The sequence below is a fragment of the Panthera onca genome, chromosome B2 (assembly GCF_046562875.1).
Source record: "Panthera onca isolate mPanOnc1 chromosome B2, mPanOnc1 haplotype 2, whole genome shotgun sequence".
NCBI lineage: Eukaryota > Metazoa > Chordata > Mammalia > Carnivora > Felidae > Panthera > Panthera onca.
In genome coordinates this window covers 116,553,995-116,568,157 of record NC_138343.1, presented here as the reverse complement: position 1 = coordinate 116,568,157, position 14,163 = coordinate 116,553,995, and the positions used below count along the sequence as shown (strand labels likewise).

Here is a 14,163-nt window from a genome sequence, read left to right as displayed (position 1 = left end):
CACACAAGAGGTACACAGAACATGTATGAAAATATTAATTCTGAACATTCATTTCAGAGAAAAGTATCTTTTAATCTGGACCTGGAAGGAAGAGTTGGATTTTAGTAGCAGAAAATGCAGGATGAAAGCAGACTGGGCTATGAGAGAGCAAATGACATGATTAGAGCAAGTAGCCCAGCATGGCCAAAATGTAAAATGCATAGCAGAATATAATGGGAAACAAATGTACAAACACAGAGGGGCCAGGAGAAAGTTCTCAAATGCTATGCTAAGAAATTTAGCTATTTCTTAATCACTTTAGCATTTTGAATAGGAAATTGAAATAAAAGCTTATCTCAGACCGGAGGCTTTTGACTGCCAGGAAAACCCAATGTAAAGCGCCTTTAAACAGATTTTATTGGCTCCCATTCCAAGAGGTGAGGTAAGGTAGGCATTTGGGTAGGTGGATTAATTTAATGACATTCACCAAAGACCTGGGTTTTCCATCTGCTTTTCACTTTGTGCAATGTTGGCTTCTTGACAAGGCTGATCTTTTCAAGGTAGAAAGATGGTTCCTCATAGCATTAGGGGCTGGGTGCTTACCTGTTTAAAAAGGAGATATTAGGGGCGCCTGGGTGGCTCATTCGGTTGGACGTCCGACTTCGGCTCAGGTTTCGTGGTTGGAGCCCTGCATCAGGCTCTGTGCTGACAGCTCAGGGCCTGGAGCCCGCTTCGGATTCTGTGTCTCCCTCTCTCTGGCCCTCCCCCGCTCACGCTCTGTCTCACTCTCTCTCTCAAAAATAAATAAACATTAAAAAAATAATAATAATAAATAAAAAGGAGAGATTAGTGGATTTCCATAATTCTCACTTATGAGAAAAGAAGAACCTTCCTGATGTCTGTTGCAAACTTGCCTAGGCTCTTCATGAGTTAAAATTGAGTCATATACCCATCCTTTAACCAAAGAATGGTCAAGCTGTGGAAAATTAGACCAATCGGACCAGTCAACATATTATTGAGCAGATGGACTATTCGATGAATGAATAATCATCATTGGGCATCTGCTAGGAGAAAGTTGGGAGGACTCTCCCAAGGCAAGCAACAAAGTTCACTGTTAACAATAAAGAAATTTTAGGAAGAGACTTGAAACTCCAGGGGCAGTTTGGAAAAAGAAGAGAGAAAGAAAAAAAGAGAGAAAGAGATGAAAATAGAGGCGCCAGTTGGAAAACTTTTGAGAACCAGATTCACTGCACTATGATGAAGAGCAAAAAGAAAAAAAAAAGTGTAGGAGGTTAATGAGGGAGATGATATAAAGAATCTTTGCTACGAAATAAAATGTGTGTGTCCATAGAACCCATGGTAATGGAAGACGTGCCCCTACCTCTATTCCTATTTGGGGTAGAGAAACAGGCCAGACAGCTTGACCCTAGTTATCTGTATTTATCAGGTCTGCACAAACAGGCCTACTTCTTCCTTCCAGCTATGAAATCTTTGATTTAATTGAAAACAATTATTTTTCCTTCTGGAATCACTGCTAGGAAATGTCCCTAAATTAACCCCACCACTTTTGTAATTGACCACTTCAATTAGAAGGACTCCCTACGGTGCCTCAATTGATATGAAAACATATGAAAACCAGTGCTTGTGCAAACCTATACAGTTGTATAGATGCAAAAGCCAGCATTGTCTCAGGTCTTAAAGAATTCACAGCTGGTGGTAGTTGAGGCACGATTTAGCAATTCAGAAAGTATGGTTAAAAGAGTATGCACTGGTGAGGCCCAGCGGAGGGGAGCCAGGAAAGGTTCTGGACGCCAGAGGCACTCATAGCCACAAGAGTCTTAACTGGAGAATAGAAGGTCAGGGGATGGAAAATCCGGGGAGGAGAGAGAGGATTTTCCTGCTTATGTGGTTGGATCAGTGGGCCAAGGCAACACCTGGCTGAGGATTCAAGAAACACCGGACTCCCAGCTCACTCATGTTTTCTGTATGGATTTTCACAGGCCAGCTTTCAGCCATGAATGCCTCTTGGATTCACCCTTCACAGACTTGGCAGAAATGACTGGCTAGATGTTTTTCAAAACAATCTTGTTATCTGCAAGCCATGTAGTCCGTGTCCCTGGTTTCAACAGTAGCAGAGAGAACATGCCCTGAGTTTGGCTCAGATTGCCAAAGAGTAACTTAGAGGGCTGGAAAGAAAGAGGGACACACACACAAAACAACAACACGAAAATGAAAATCATATTTAAAAAACAATTTGCTTATGCATTGGACACCTATATGACAAAAATTTAGTGTACTCCTATTTTCAAATACTTGGCTAGCCTAAAACACAAAGCTGATAAGGTCAAGAGTTCATATCAAATTCAAGAACTTCAACCTTCCCGTGTTATTTACAGATTTTACAGATTATCTAACCCACAATTCATTCTCACTCCAGCATTTATGGAGCACTTGTCATTTACCAAGCCCTGATAAAAGGTTTGGGATTACAGTCATGAATAAACAACATTCCCTGCTGAATCTTGCCATCGGAAAGATTTAAACATCAAAATGTAAGTTATTATAATATAAATTAACGTTTAAATCTCAAAAATTTCACACTTTATAAAATACGTTTAACTAAAAGTCATTGTCTTTAGGCAGATTTCACTTATGTAGATATCAACGGATTGATTCATGACATTGCTTAGACTTTCAAATATAGGCAATTCCATACCGAATCTTGAGTGCTAGTAACTTTCTAGGATTAGCATCCTTTCGCAGTTTACACTACATACTTGACCCCGCAGACAATTTAATTGTGCAGGGAGTGTTAAAGACTAAACAACAATCGATAGCTTCCAAACATCTCTATCAACCTATCAATAATATTTGTTCACTGCAATGCAATGCATCGTCTCGGCTTCTTTCTTCTCTTCTTTTTCTTTTTTGGTTGGGGGGCGGGGGAGGGTATCGGGAGGTCATCTCCACGCTCAAAAAATCACCTCCACTGGATCTGACCCTCCGCACGCTTCTCCATTCTACCCCTTTTCTCAAATGAAGAGAAGTCACCGGTCGGAAGGCCCTCGTGGAGCCGAGGGAAGCCGAGCATGCTCAGTAGCTGGGGCCGCTTCCGGAGCTCCCCGCGAGCTTGGGCTTGCACTAGGCTCCGGGAAGCGCCGGGCTGTGCCGCAGCTGGTCCTCGTTCCTGGAAAGCTCCGCTCCGCCCTGTAACGTGCGGCTTTAGGATCGTCAGCTGTGGCCGCGCAGCCCCGGGCTCCCCGGGAGGCACTCCGCCTGCTCCGCGCCGGGCTCGTGCTCAGCCGCCCGGTGTGCACGCTTCTGCCGGGTGCTTCTGGCAGCTGCCGGATGATGGAGCAGAAATGACAGGCTTGTGGGTAACCGTGAAGGGAGAGCGAGAGCCACTTGCCTTCGGAGCCAGAGAGAGGAGGTGTGTCACGGGAGGAAGGGCCCTGGGAAGATTCTCGCAGCGGCTCCAACCTTCGCTTCCTTCTTCACTTCTTGCCGCTCTGGCATTCCCGGCTCTTGACCTGGGAAGGATGGTTACGGTAGTCACGAAGCTGGTGCACCGCTTTCACTTCAGGTAAAGAAAACCCCATTTGCATGCTTTTCTCTTTTCCGTGCTTTTGCTAGCTCTGAAATCCACAGCTAGGAAAGATCTTGTAATTATTAGCTTTGTTCTCACACTGCAAGTTTGCTTTTAACGAAGACTGAGAAACAGGACTTTCTGTGTGATTTTAAAAAGCCTTTCAGGAGGACGTTGAAATAAGAATTGGTGTTCTTTATTACCTCTGTTATTCTTAACTGTGACCCTGACTTGCTTGGTAAAATTTAGGTCTCTATTTACAAGATGAGGTTTAAAAAAAAAAAAAGATTCTTTGCATATTCTAGGGAAAGGTACTTTATGCCATATAGGCAAATGGATATAATTGGCAGCTTTTTCAAAATGATTATGATTTCACTTACGGCCAAGGGAGAATAATATTAAAATTCACCACAACCTTGCTCAGCATTGAACTTCAGCTGACTAGAAAGGAAACATTCATACTATAGTTATCTGGTTATTTGTAAAAACAAATGTTCAGGGTTTACTCCTGAGAAATCAACAGGAGTCCACAAATTTAAAGAAAAATAAAAAAAAATCAACACCCTTCATATCCTGTGGGTATTGATCAGGCTAACTTCTTCACAGAGGCATCAGTTATAAAGTAAAGAAACATAAATTAACTTTGCGGCTGCAAATGAATTATTTTTGATGAAAACTGGACTCACCATCTTCAGATGGATCTTCATCTAAAAGAAAAAAGAGGCTTTCAGAACATAAACAGATTCAATTACTATTAATTCTGCTGGAGGTTTTGAGAGAAGGGATCACTTTTCCAAGTAAACCCCAACTTAATAAGCAATAGTAGGTCTATAAGTATTCCCTAACGTTTAGTGGTTGTAATCAAACGGGGCAGAAAAATATTTTCTTGTCTGATATTAGATTTCTTTATTTCCTCTTTAAAGATAAGTTTATTAGTAACAATTCATTTAAAACAGCATATTATTTCTCTAAGACAGCATAGGACTTTTTTCTTATCAAAACTGAAACAAAAAAAAATACACACCTTGCAGCGATCGAGGAAAAAATAGACAAGGAAATACTTCATGTGAATACTTGACTGAAAAAAATTTAAAATTCCAGGACAGATTATTGCTAAGGCCTTCTTTTTATTTTCTTTCTTTATTTTGGGAGGGTTTGATGTTTAGTCATTAATTTGTACATTCCAGTATGATTAACATAGTGTTATATTAGTTTCAGGTGTTCAGTATAATGACTCAACACTTCTATACATCGGTTGGTCATCACAATAAGTGAACTCTTCATCCCCTTCACCTATTTCACCCATCCCCCCTGCCCCCCCCCCCCAGGCTTCTCTTTAATGTAATAGGTGTTGTGATGCATTCCCTTGGGGATCCATTAACGATGAACAAGTGAACGGCATCTAGTAAGAAAGGGTGAGGGATCAAGTTTGCCCAAAGGTAAAAATTCCTATTTCTAGTGTATTTTGCAGGGACTAGAACCAACAGTCTTGAGTTCAGCAGGCTTTGTTCTACAGAAGGGACAAAGTTCTTTAAAGTTGGATTACTAGCCTGGGAACTGGGAGAAATCCATTCCTTTCCTCCCTTTTCTGGTGTAAATATCCTGGCTCTTTACATTCAGAGCACCCCAAGTTCTGAACTCTCAGCTGATCTGTGGCAAGACAAAAGCTGCCTTTACTGCCCCCCCCCCCCCCCCCCCCCGGGCTCAGAGGTTAATAGTCTGGCCTCTGACCTTTACCTGTTCACCCTAGCTGACACCAACCCAGGTGTCCCTCAATGGAATTAACATAAGCACCCAAAGACCCAGAATTTTACTGAGAAAAACCGTCTTCTGAGGCCTGCCTCTGCTTCTTGTTCTTGAACTCTTCCTGTGGAATGGTTTCTTTTTCTTTTTCTTTTTTTTTAAGATGTTATTTTTAATCTCTTCACCTAACGGGAGCTCGAACTCACAGCCGCGAGATCAAGAGTCCGCACGCTCTACTGACTGAGCCCACCAGAGGCTCTTGGAATGGTTTCTGAGAGGTGCTTTTTTTTTTTTTTTCTTAGCTAATTAGTAGTGATCATTTCTGTTCCAGTTGGACATAGAATTTGTTCTAATATTAAGAGCTGCTGTCAGCAATCACCCAGAATGGTGTCTTAATTATCAGTTGGAAGAAGAAAACAGGAGAAAAAGTTATCGCATATGTGGATGTTAGGTAGTAGGTAGCCCTTCTGTTTCCTTCTCCTTCTCCTCTCCCCCAGTATCCACTTATGACACATGATGAGTCCAGTGAAAGTCATGATGTTTCCCGTTTGAGGAGGTGAGAACGGGGGTGAGGCCATCTCATCCTTTCATGTCCATCACTAACTTGTACCCGCTGTTATTGTTAAGTGTCTCTTCCGTATCAGACAGAAAATTGGTGAGATGTCACAAACTCCCTTATAGTTTGTGAAGCAAACACTTGAAATATAGAGAATTTCATTTTTCCTCTTAATCAAATAGTACTAGAAGTTCAGTCCTAATATGTATGTATTTCCTGTCTTTTGCTTCATTAAAGAAGAGCTTATGTCTGCTTCTTTGTTTCTGCCACTGTTTTGGAGATAGGCTCAAGTAGCATTTAAGATTTGAACCCAGTTCAGCTGCAGTATGTTTAGACGAGGATAAATCCCACATATTTTCAATAGAGGAGCCACATAATCAGAGATGTTTTCATTTTAATAATTGTATAGAACTTTCTCAGCTGTCCTTCTCATCAGATTTTTTTGTAGCAGTCTAAAAAGAGCTAATCAACTCTCTTTGTATAGCATGAAAGGTGTTAGTCTTAGTCACTGATTGCTTTTGATTTAATAATTGAGTTTTTCATTATTTAGGACAACTCTTAGCTTTGGTTTTAGCAATTCAAGCAAAGGATAACTGTAACCGTACAGAACTAGAAATACTCGAGTATTAACTGGAGTCTAGGCAAGAAGCCAGACATCAGACTAGCTCCAGAGTTGATATATTTATGTCCAGAATTCCAGGGATTCTGGGTCTTCTTCAAGGGCATAGTCAGCTTTTACTCCAACCAGCAACTTTCAGATTGTCACTGCTAGGAATTTAACTTGGGAATACAAACCCATCCTCAGGTTTGAGGATAAGCCCCGTGTTGTTTTTCTGTGACCTTGTTTTCTGCTGAATACCTCAGCAATGGGAGGATAAGAGAACAAATCAAGGTTGAATCTGAATCTCTGCATGGTTTGAAACATACCAGTGTGTATTTTCCACTCCCTCCTCCATCTTTAATTTTCTCATATTCTTTGTGTTTGAATGTCTTGGTTATATGACATGTAAAAAAAAAAAAAAAAAAGTAAGCTGTTGTAGGATTAACCTGGTGAATCTCTAGGAGACCTTCAGTTCCAAGCAGTCCTTCAGTAAAAGCATGCAAAGGAACAACCCTCATTAAATTCCCATTTTCTGCTTCTACTTCAGTATATCACACAGTCTGGTAATGGTGATGTCCTCGTGTGCTGCGAAAGAACACGCACCGTCTTTATCACTTCCTCAAACACAACATAAAATAAACTTGAAGGCAACATTCAGGTAAAATCTTGCCAGCCGATCACCCCCACCACCTGCCAAAAGTTCCATTGTGCATCTGTATGACAAGCTCTGTTGTGATCCTCAGGATGGACCTTTGAAATAAGGTTCCTGCTCTCAAGGGGCTTATAGCATGGGAGAGATTGGTGGTTCAAATGGGGAAGGAGCCCATGAGTGAAATAACAGCAGGTCCTTGTAAGTGTTGTGAACAGCAGACCAAGAAATTGTATGGAGTGTGACTTCTGGTGGGGCACTCAGGGAAGCCCTCTCTCTGAAGAGGTAACATTTGATCTGGGATCAGTATGAAATTGAAGTCTGGGGACCTGTTCCTGGTTGCTTGGTTTGTTCTAGAGGCAGATATAAAGCAGTGTGGCTGGGTGGAGAAGGTTGGGGGGGGGGGGGTTGGGTAGGGATTTAGAGACCAGTGTAGGGGGAGGGGTAAATTAGGAGATAAGATCAGAGAGACAGGCCAGGCCCTGTTCTTTGGGTCTTGTAGAGACTGAATTATTTATTTATTTAGATAGAGGATGTATGGACAGGCCCAAGGACAAGAGCACGGGGAAGGGCAGAGGGAGAGAGAGAATCTCAAGCAGGCTCTCCATTCAGACTCTGCCTAGAGCCTGCCTGGAGGCCAGATCCCATGACCTGAGCTCCACTGACTGTGCCACCCAGGTGCTCTGAGACTAAATTTTTTAAATGCAATGAACCTACTGGAGCACTTTACGGTTTAAAGGAGCATCATGGCTGCTCAATGGAGAAGGCACCATAGGACCAGAGAGAAAGCTGGGAGATGTGTTGCAGACAGAAGATGTCTCTAACTTGAACTAAGGAGGTGTGGAGGCTGTGGAAGCTGGCATGTATAGACTTTCTTCAAATTATATTTCATTTCTTATTACAGAAGTAATATATTTCTGTTACAGAAAACCTATACCATTGATAAGTCCCCAAAGATATTGAATCCTAATCCTACCACCTAGACGTAATCACTGTAATATTTTTGGTATCTGTCTTATAGAAAACTTAGAAAATACAGGGACCTCTTCCCCAAAGACGTGAAATATGCCACAATCTTACCATTCAATTTTACGTATAATATTTTTGTTATCTATCGTGTGAATCCTTCTTGAAGCCAGCATATTATTTTTAGGAAGCTAGTTTATTCTGGATGTTCTGATAAAACCTCTTTTGCCTTAAATAAACTAGAAAATGTCTGCCCTAAGTCTGGTTGACAAAATTAGTTTATGTGCCATAGAATCACTCCCTTCTTTATTCATTAAATATTTTACTGTACCCCAGACACTGGGACTCAGTGATCTGTGGTGAATGCTGTCTTCATAAACCATCCCTTCCTATATCCCAAATCAGTACCACAGACATTCCTTGGGGTTAGGAAAGCCGAATTTGACCTTTTGACCTTAGATGTAAATTGTGCCATTCGCTGTCCCTGCTTTTGAGAAAACATGGGCACTAGAACTCTTTGGCTGTTTCTGGAATCTTTTCACTCAAGGTAGCCCAGTAAGAAACTAAGCTTGTAGGGCTGGTCTGCCCTGGCCTGAACCAAGGGTTATTTGGAGCGGAGAGGACCAAAGATTTATTTTTTTTTCTAGGTTTTTGCTCCGAGGCCTTCACCTTCCAGAGGTACTTATTGGTAAGGGAGAAATTGGGCGCTTCCTAAAAATGTGACCATTTCACCTCTTACTCTGGGTTCAAAATGCATTACATTTTACAGGTGTGTCCTCTCTTGATTACTGTTAAAAATTTTAGCATTATGGGGCAGCTGGGTGGCTCAGCTGGTTGAGTGTGTGACCGGCTCAGGTCATGATCTCAGGGTTTTGGGGTTCGAGCCTGCATCAGGCTCTGTGCTGACCGGTCGCTCAGAGCCTGGAGCCTGGATTCTGTGTGTGTGTCTCTCTCTGTCCCTCCTCTGTTCACACTCTGTCTCTCTCTGGAAATAAATAAATAAAACATTAAATGTATTACCAGTTTGCACTGTTCTCAAGCTTTCAGAGTGGTTTCATATAAGCTACTCTATTAAACATTTGAGACTGTATCTTTCCCCAACTGTCTGAAGTTCAACTTATTCACAACAGAATAGGGTCTGTCTTTGTATTCCAAACTTGCTTGCTTCTCCTGCTTTATCCCCTGACTCAGGTAAGAGTCTTAACTGTTGTTGGTTTTTTTGTTTATTTTGAGAGAGAGAGAGAGAGAGAGAGAGAGAGAGAATCCCAAGCAGGCTCCATGCTATCAACACAGAGCTCCATTGTAGGGCTCGATCTCCATGAACCATGAGATCATGACCTGAGCCTAAATCAAAAAAGCTTAACAGACTGAGCCATCCAGATGCCCCAAGAGTCTTACCTGTTCTGAAGTCTCCTAAATGAGAAAGGGGAGAACCTTACCTTAGCTTTTTCTTCCTTATCTAATTAGGAAAGAATATCCATGCAAGTTCAGAAAAGCCTCTCAATTTTTTTTCTCCCATCTATTCTGGTCACTGTTTAGGTTCAGTCAACTTCTTTCATCGGGTCTGTTAAGCATCCTCCTGCAATACTTCTCTATTTGGGCTACAGCCAGAGTGATCTATTGGGGCTTTTTAAGTGTTTGATCATGACCGTTTCTGGGTTGTAGGATACAATGCCATATGTTTGGATAATCTCTGAATTTCTCAGATGTAAGGTACATCTCCTTTGCCTTCATTTTTCATCCCCCCCCCCCCGACTTTTTTTTTCTCACTGTTTCACCCTATGGTCCAGCTTTGTTGATCTTTGTTTCCTGAAAGTGTTAATCTTGAACTTTATGCCTCTACACCTGCTGTTTTCTCTACCTGGAATATCTTTCTCCTTGTTCTCCAAGTGGCATAGTCTTATTCATTCCTGGAGATCCAGATCTAGTGTTATTTATTTCTTAGCTTCTTCAGGGAGTGCCAGTCATCCCTTCTATATTTCCAGAACAGTTTGATCCATTTGAAAGCATTTTTTTAGTGACCACTCAAATAATGACAACTTATTCTTTTCATGGCATTGTACACTATTTATTATGTGCCTTCCATGTGCCTCATACTGTATTAATTCCTGAAGATACAAGGATGAATAAAATATAGACTTGCCCTCTATGAATGTACAGCCTAAACAGAAAGAACCCTACAAAGAGAGAAGCCATGATGGGCTGTTTGGGGTCATTGTTACTGTTGTTACAGAGTTTGGCCTGTCTTTGGACCAGGCTTCTTTCCTCAGCCCTATGGGCTCTCTTAAGCAATTAGTTTGCTTAATCCTGAAACCATGAGCTGAGGTCCATGAATTAATGGGTCAGTTGGTATAATTTATTGGAATAAAACCATCATGATCGGAACAACAGTATAGTATCAGATGTCTCACTGATGTTATTTTTACATTCTAATATCCCTCTACTGATAATCCTATCATATCTTTTTTCACTCTATGCATTGGGAATATTTTTTTTTAATGGGCTTTTCTTTTTATCATTTAAAAACATTTTTTAAAATGTTTATTTTAGAGAGAGACAGAGACAGAGTACAAGCAGGGGAGAGAGAGACACATAGAATCTGAAGCAGGCTTCGGGCTCTGAGCTGTCAGCACAGAGCCCGACGTGGGGTTTGAACTCGTGAACTGCAAGATCGTGAGCCAAAGTCAGACGATCAGCTGACTGAGCCACTCAGGTGCCCCTCTTTTTATCACTTTTAAATTCAAGACAACACTGAGAAGGTTGTTATAGACATTTCTCCTGTACTCCCTGCCCCCACACATGCACAGCCTCCCCCTTTATCAGCATCCCTCACCAGAGAAGTAAATTTATTACAGTTGTTGAACCTAACACTGACACATCGTCATCACCCAGAGTCCGTAGTTTACTTTAGGGTTCACTCTTAGTTTTGTACGTTCTGTGGGTTTGGACAAATACATAATGCATCTATCCCCCATTATAGTATCATACGGAGTAGTTTTACTTCCCTCAAAATCCTCTATGTGTGCTCTATTAATTTATCTACCTTCTCCCCTAACCCCTGACAACACTGATCTTTTTACTGTCTCCATTGTGCTGCCTTTTCCAGAATGTCTTAGAGTTAGAATCCCACAGTGTGTAGTCTTTTCAGATTGGCTTCATTCATTTAGTAACATGCATTTGTTTTCCCTTTGCCTTTTCATGACATAATAGCTCATTCTTTGGAATGCTGAATAACATTTCATTGTCTGGCTGTATCACAGTGCATTGTTTCTAATTTTCATTTTTTCTTCTGTCGGACTTGGGTTTATGGGGGTAGGGCTTTGATGTTTGGTTCCAGGCACATGGAATGCACTAACTCTGTGAATAAGTCCTAAGGGAATAAATGAGACACAATGCTTTTTCTTTTTCTTCTTTATAGTTTGCTGTCCTTCACCTGGAAGCAGCTTCCAGGCTGGATAAGTTTGTGCTCATGGGAGAATGTACATTCATGGGTTGGGATGGCATGTTTCATTCCTCTCCCCAGCCCTCCCCAACTAGTCTGCCATTGGTTCTTAAACTCCGAGGTCAGCAAACTATAGCTCTTGGGCCAAATTTGGCCTGACACCTGTTTTTGTAAATAAAGTTTCATTGGAACACAGCCACACCCATCATTTATGCATTGTAAATGGCAGAGTTGGGTGGCCATGACAGAGACCATATGGCCTGCTGGACTGAAAACATTGACTCTCTGGGCCTTTATAGCAACCGTTTGCTGACCTCTGTCCTAATCCAGGGAAGGAGCCAGAGACTGAGCTCAAGGTGGCCAAAGTGATGGCTTACAGAAACGTGTCCAAAGTAGCAGCTGTTAGGTCCTTTCAGGGAGAAATAAATTTCTAAGGTTTATTTTGATTTGCGTGTTGAATACAGAAACTATAAAAGAAAATCTGGTGAAAGGTCTGGTTGCTTTGTTTTGGTAATTACAAGACAAATGAATTTGACCTAACTCATTTTTGAATTAAACAGCTATTCTCGAACTTTAACACAAATCAGAATCACCTGGAGGGCTCGTTAAAGTGCAGCCTGCTGCCCCTCCTCCACTGAGGTTCGAATTTGGTGGGTCTGCGGGGTGTTCCAGAAGCTGCAATCCAAACAGCTTCCCAGATTTTGCTCCTGATGCTGGTCTGGGGGCCACACTTTGAGAACCATTAGTTTAGAACGATGGCTCTGAGACTTGGCTGTGTCTCAGCATCACCTCGTAAGTTTAAAAACAATTTATTAAAAAAAAAAATGGTTGGGTCTTGCCCTAGACTTGCCAAGTCAGAATCCCCAGCATTGGTCTGTAACTTAAAAAGAATGATTCTGAAGAAAACTCACTTAGTTGTCATGCTTTTGAAACTATCATATGGGCTTTGCTGAGTGAGGTATGTAGAAGATGTTTTGACTAATAAGTTTGAAATAATCATTAGATACAGATTGCATTACATTCTCGGTTTTCAGGAAAACTCTAAGCTGGAATCTTGTTCAGTGCACGTATGCTACATTTCTCAGCGGACTTCAAAAAAACAAAAAAAACCAAAAAACAAAAAACAGTCCAAAAAGTACACTGTGTTCAATTTAGCGGAAATTTTTTTCTTTTCCTTAGCAAACTTGACATGTTAGTTTGTACACTTTTTACCCCACTGTGTAAAATTAATTTGAAATCCGTCCTTGATGAGTTCCCTTTCTTCTTTTCTTGAAAGTGAGGTTTCCTTTTGAACAGCATGAATAGCTCCTATTCCATCCCCCTTCCATGGTTTCACGATAGCAAGTTTAAATGTACGAGTGCCTGCCAGAAGAGAGGTCTTCTTGCCTGGTTCTTCCTCCCTGCGTGCAGGGAGAAGACATTCCTTAACGTGGGTAGGTGTTTTTAAAGCAATACAAGGCCCTGTTGCTCTGTATGTGCTTTTGCTTGGAGAACTTGTCTCCTTTCTTCCATAATTTCAGCAGGCTATAAAGCTGTTCATTTTAATTTTGTTGATTGCTATTTGTAATGTTCTGAAGCTGAGTATTCTGTCAGAATGCAAATAAGGCAAAGCAACCGTGAAATAGTAAATGTAGAAGAACCAAATCGTTGGCACTTTGGCAGCTAATGTAGTAACCTCAACCATCATTAGCTACACAAAGAACTCTTACGCTCTGTGTTTATGAAGGGCCAGCATTTTGGTCATGTTTTGGTCTGTACTTCCCGTCCCACCCCCCAACCCCCAACCTTGGCCTTCAAAGGATAGGAATAAATACCAACATTTGGGTTTATAGACCCCCAGACCCATAAACAAAACAGTCATCGATGTCTTAAACTACATAATTCTACATTATGAAATCATGAGGATTGCTAACATGAAAATGTCAGAACATGAGTTTGACAAATGGCTTAAGAAGAATAATGTTCTAAAGTATGGAAGAGCTCATTTATTTAGTGCATTTGGATTAATTCACGTTTCAAGCTGACTGTCTTGAGTGAAAATTTTCACATGTATTTATTTATTTATTTATTTATTTATTTATTTATTTATTTATTGCATTTCCTTAGAAGATTAGAAAGGATATTAGCAAGCTATTGTAAGTTAAGTAGAAATGAAGACTCCTTTCCTTTTCATGAACTCATGGATATACCTTGCTTATGCCTCTGTCATCTCTACAAAGAAGGGCTTTTATTCCTAAGGATTAATTTTTACACCTTCTAGAAAGCAGTAGCACCCAGGAAACCCCCAAAGTAATGGAGAACAGTAATTCATCATTCTGGGATTGTTATTATTTTAAGCTCCTTCGTTGGCAGTGTTAGGACTGGTTATTCAACTAGAAGAATCAATTGAAATGGAGACACTTTCTTAATGATCAGTATCTTTTGGTTACCTTGTCACTTTTTGCCTGTTTGAACTTCATTTCTCAGGTGGGAATGTTCTAAATTACTCCCTTATACACGGGCAAGCCCAGTGTCCCAGGCATAGCTGCGGGCTCTCCTTCTTTTGAGAGCAAAAACGAAGTACTTCCTGTTGGTTTTTGCATTGCTCTTATGAATGCTCTTTTTAGGTCCGTGGGTTTCCAAAGTGAATATGTTTTGCCCA

General features: G+C 41.0%; 1 protein-coding gene across 2 annotated transcripts in view; it reads left to right on the top strand.

Moving 5' to 3' along the window:
• Nucleotides 1-3,053: 3,053 nt before the first annotated feature.
• ARHGAP18 (Rho GTPase activating protein 18) overlaps nt 3,054-14,163 on the top strand; it is a 195,107-nt gene continuing 183,997 nt past the window's right edge. For both annotated transcript variants that reach the window (XM_078447304.2, XM_060616626.3), the window contains exon 1: nt 3,054-3,562. In XM_078447304.2, coding sequence (XP_078303430.1) covers nt 3,069-3,562 — 494 coding nt within the window. In that variant the 5' untranslated portion in view covers nt 3,054-3,068. The remainder of the gene's footprint in view (nt 3,563-14,163) is intronic.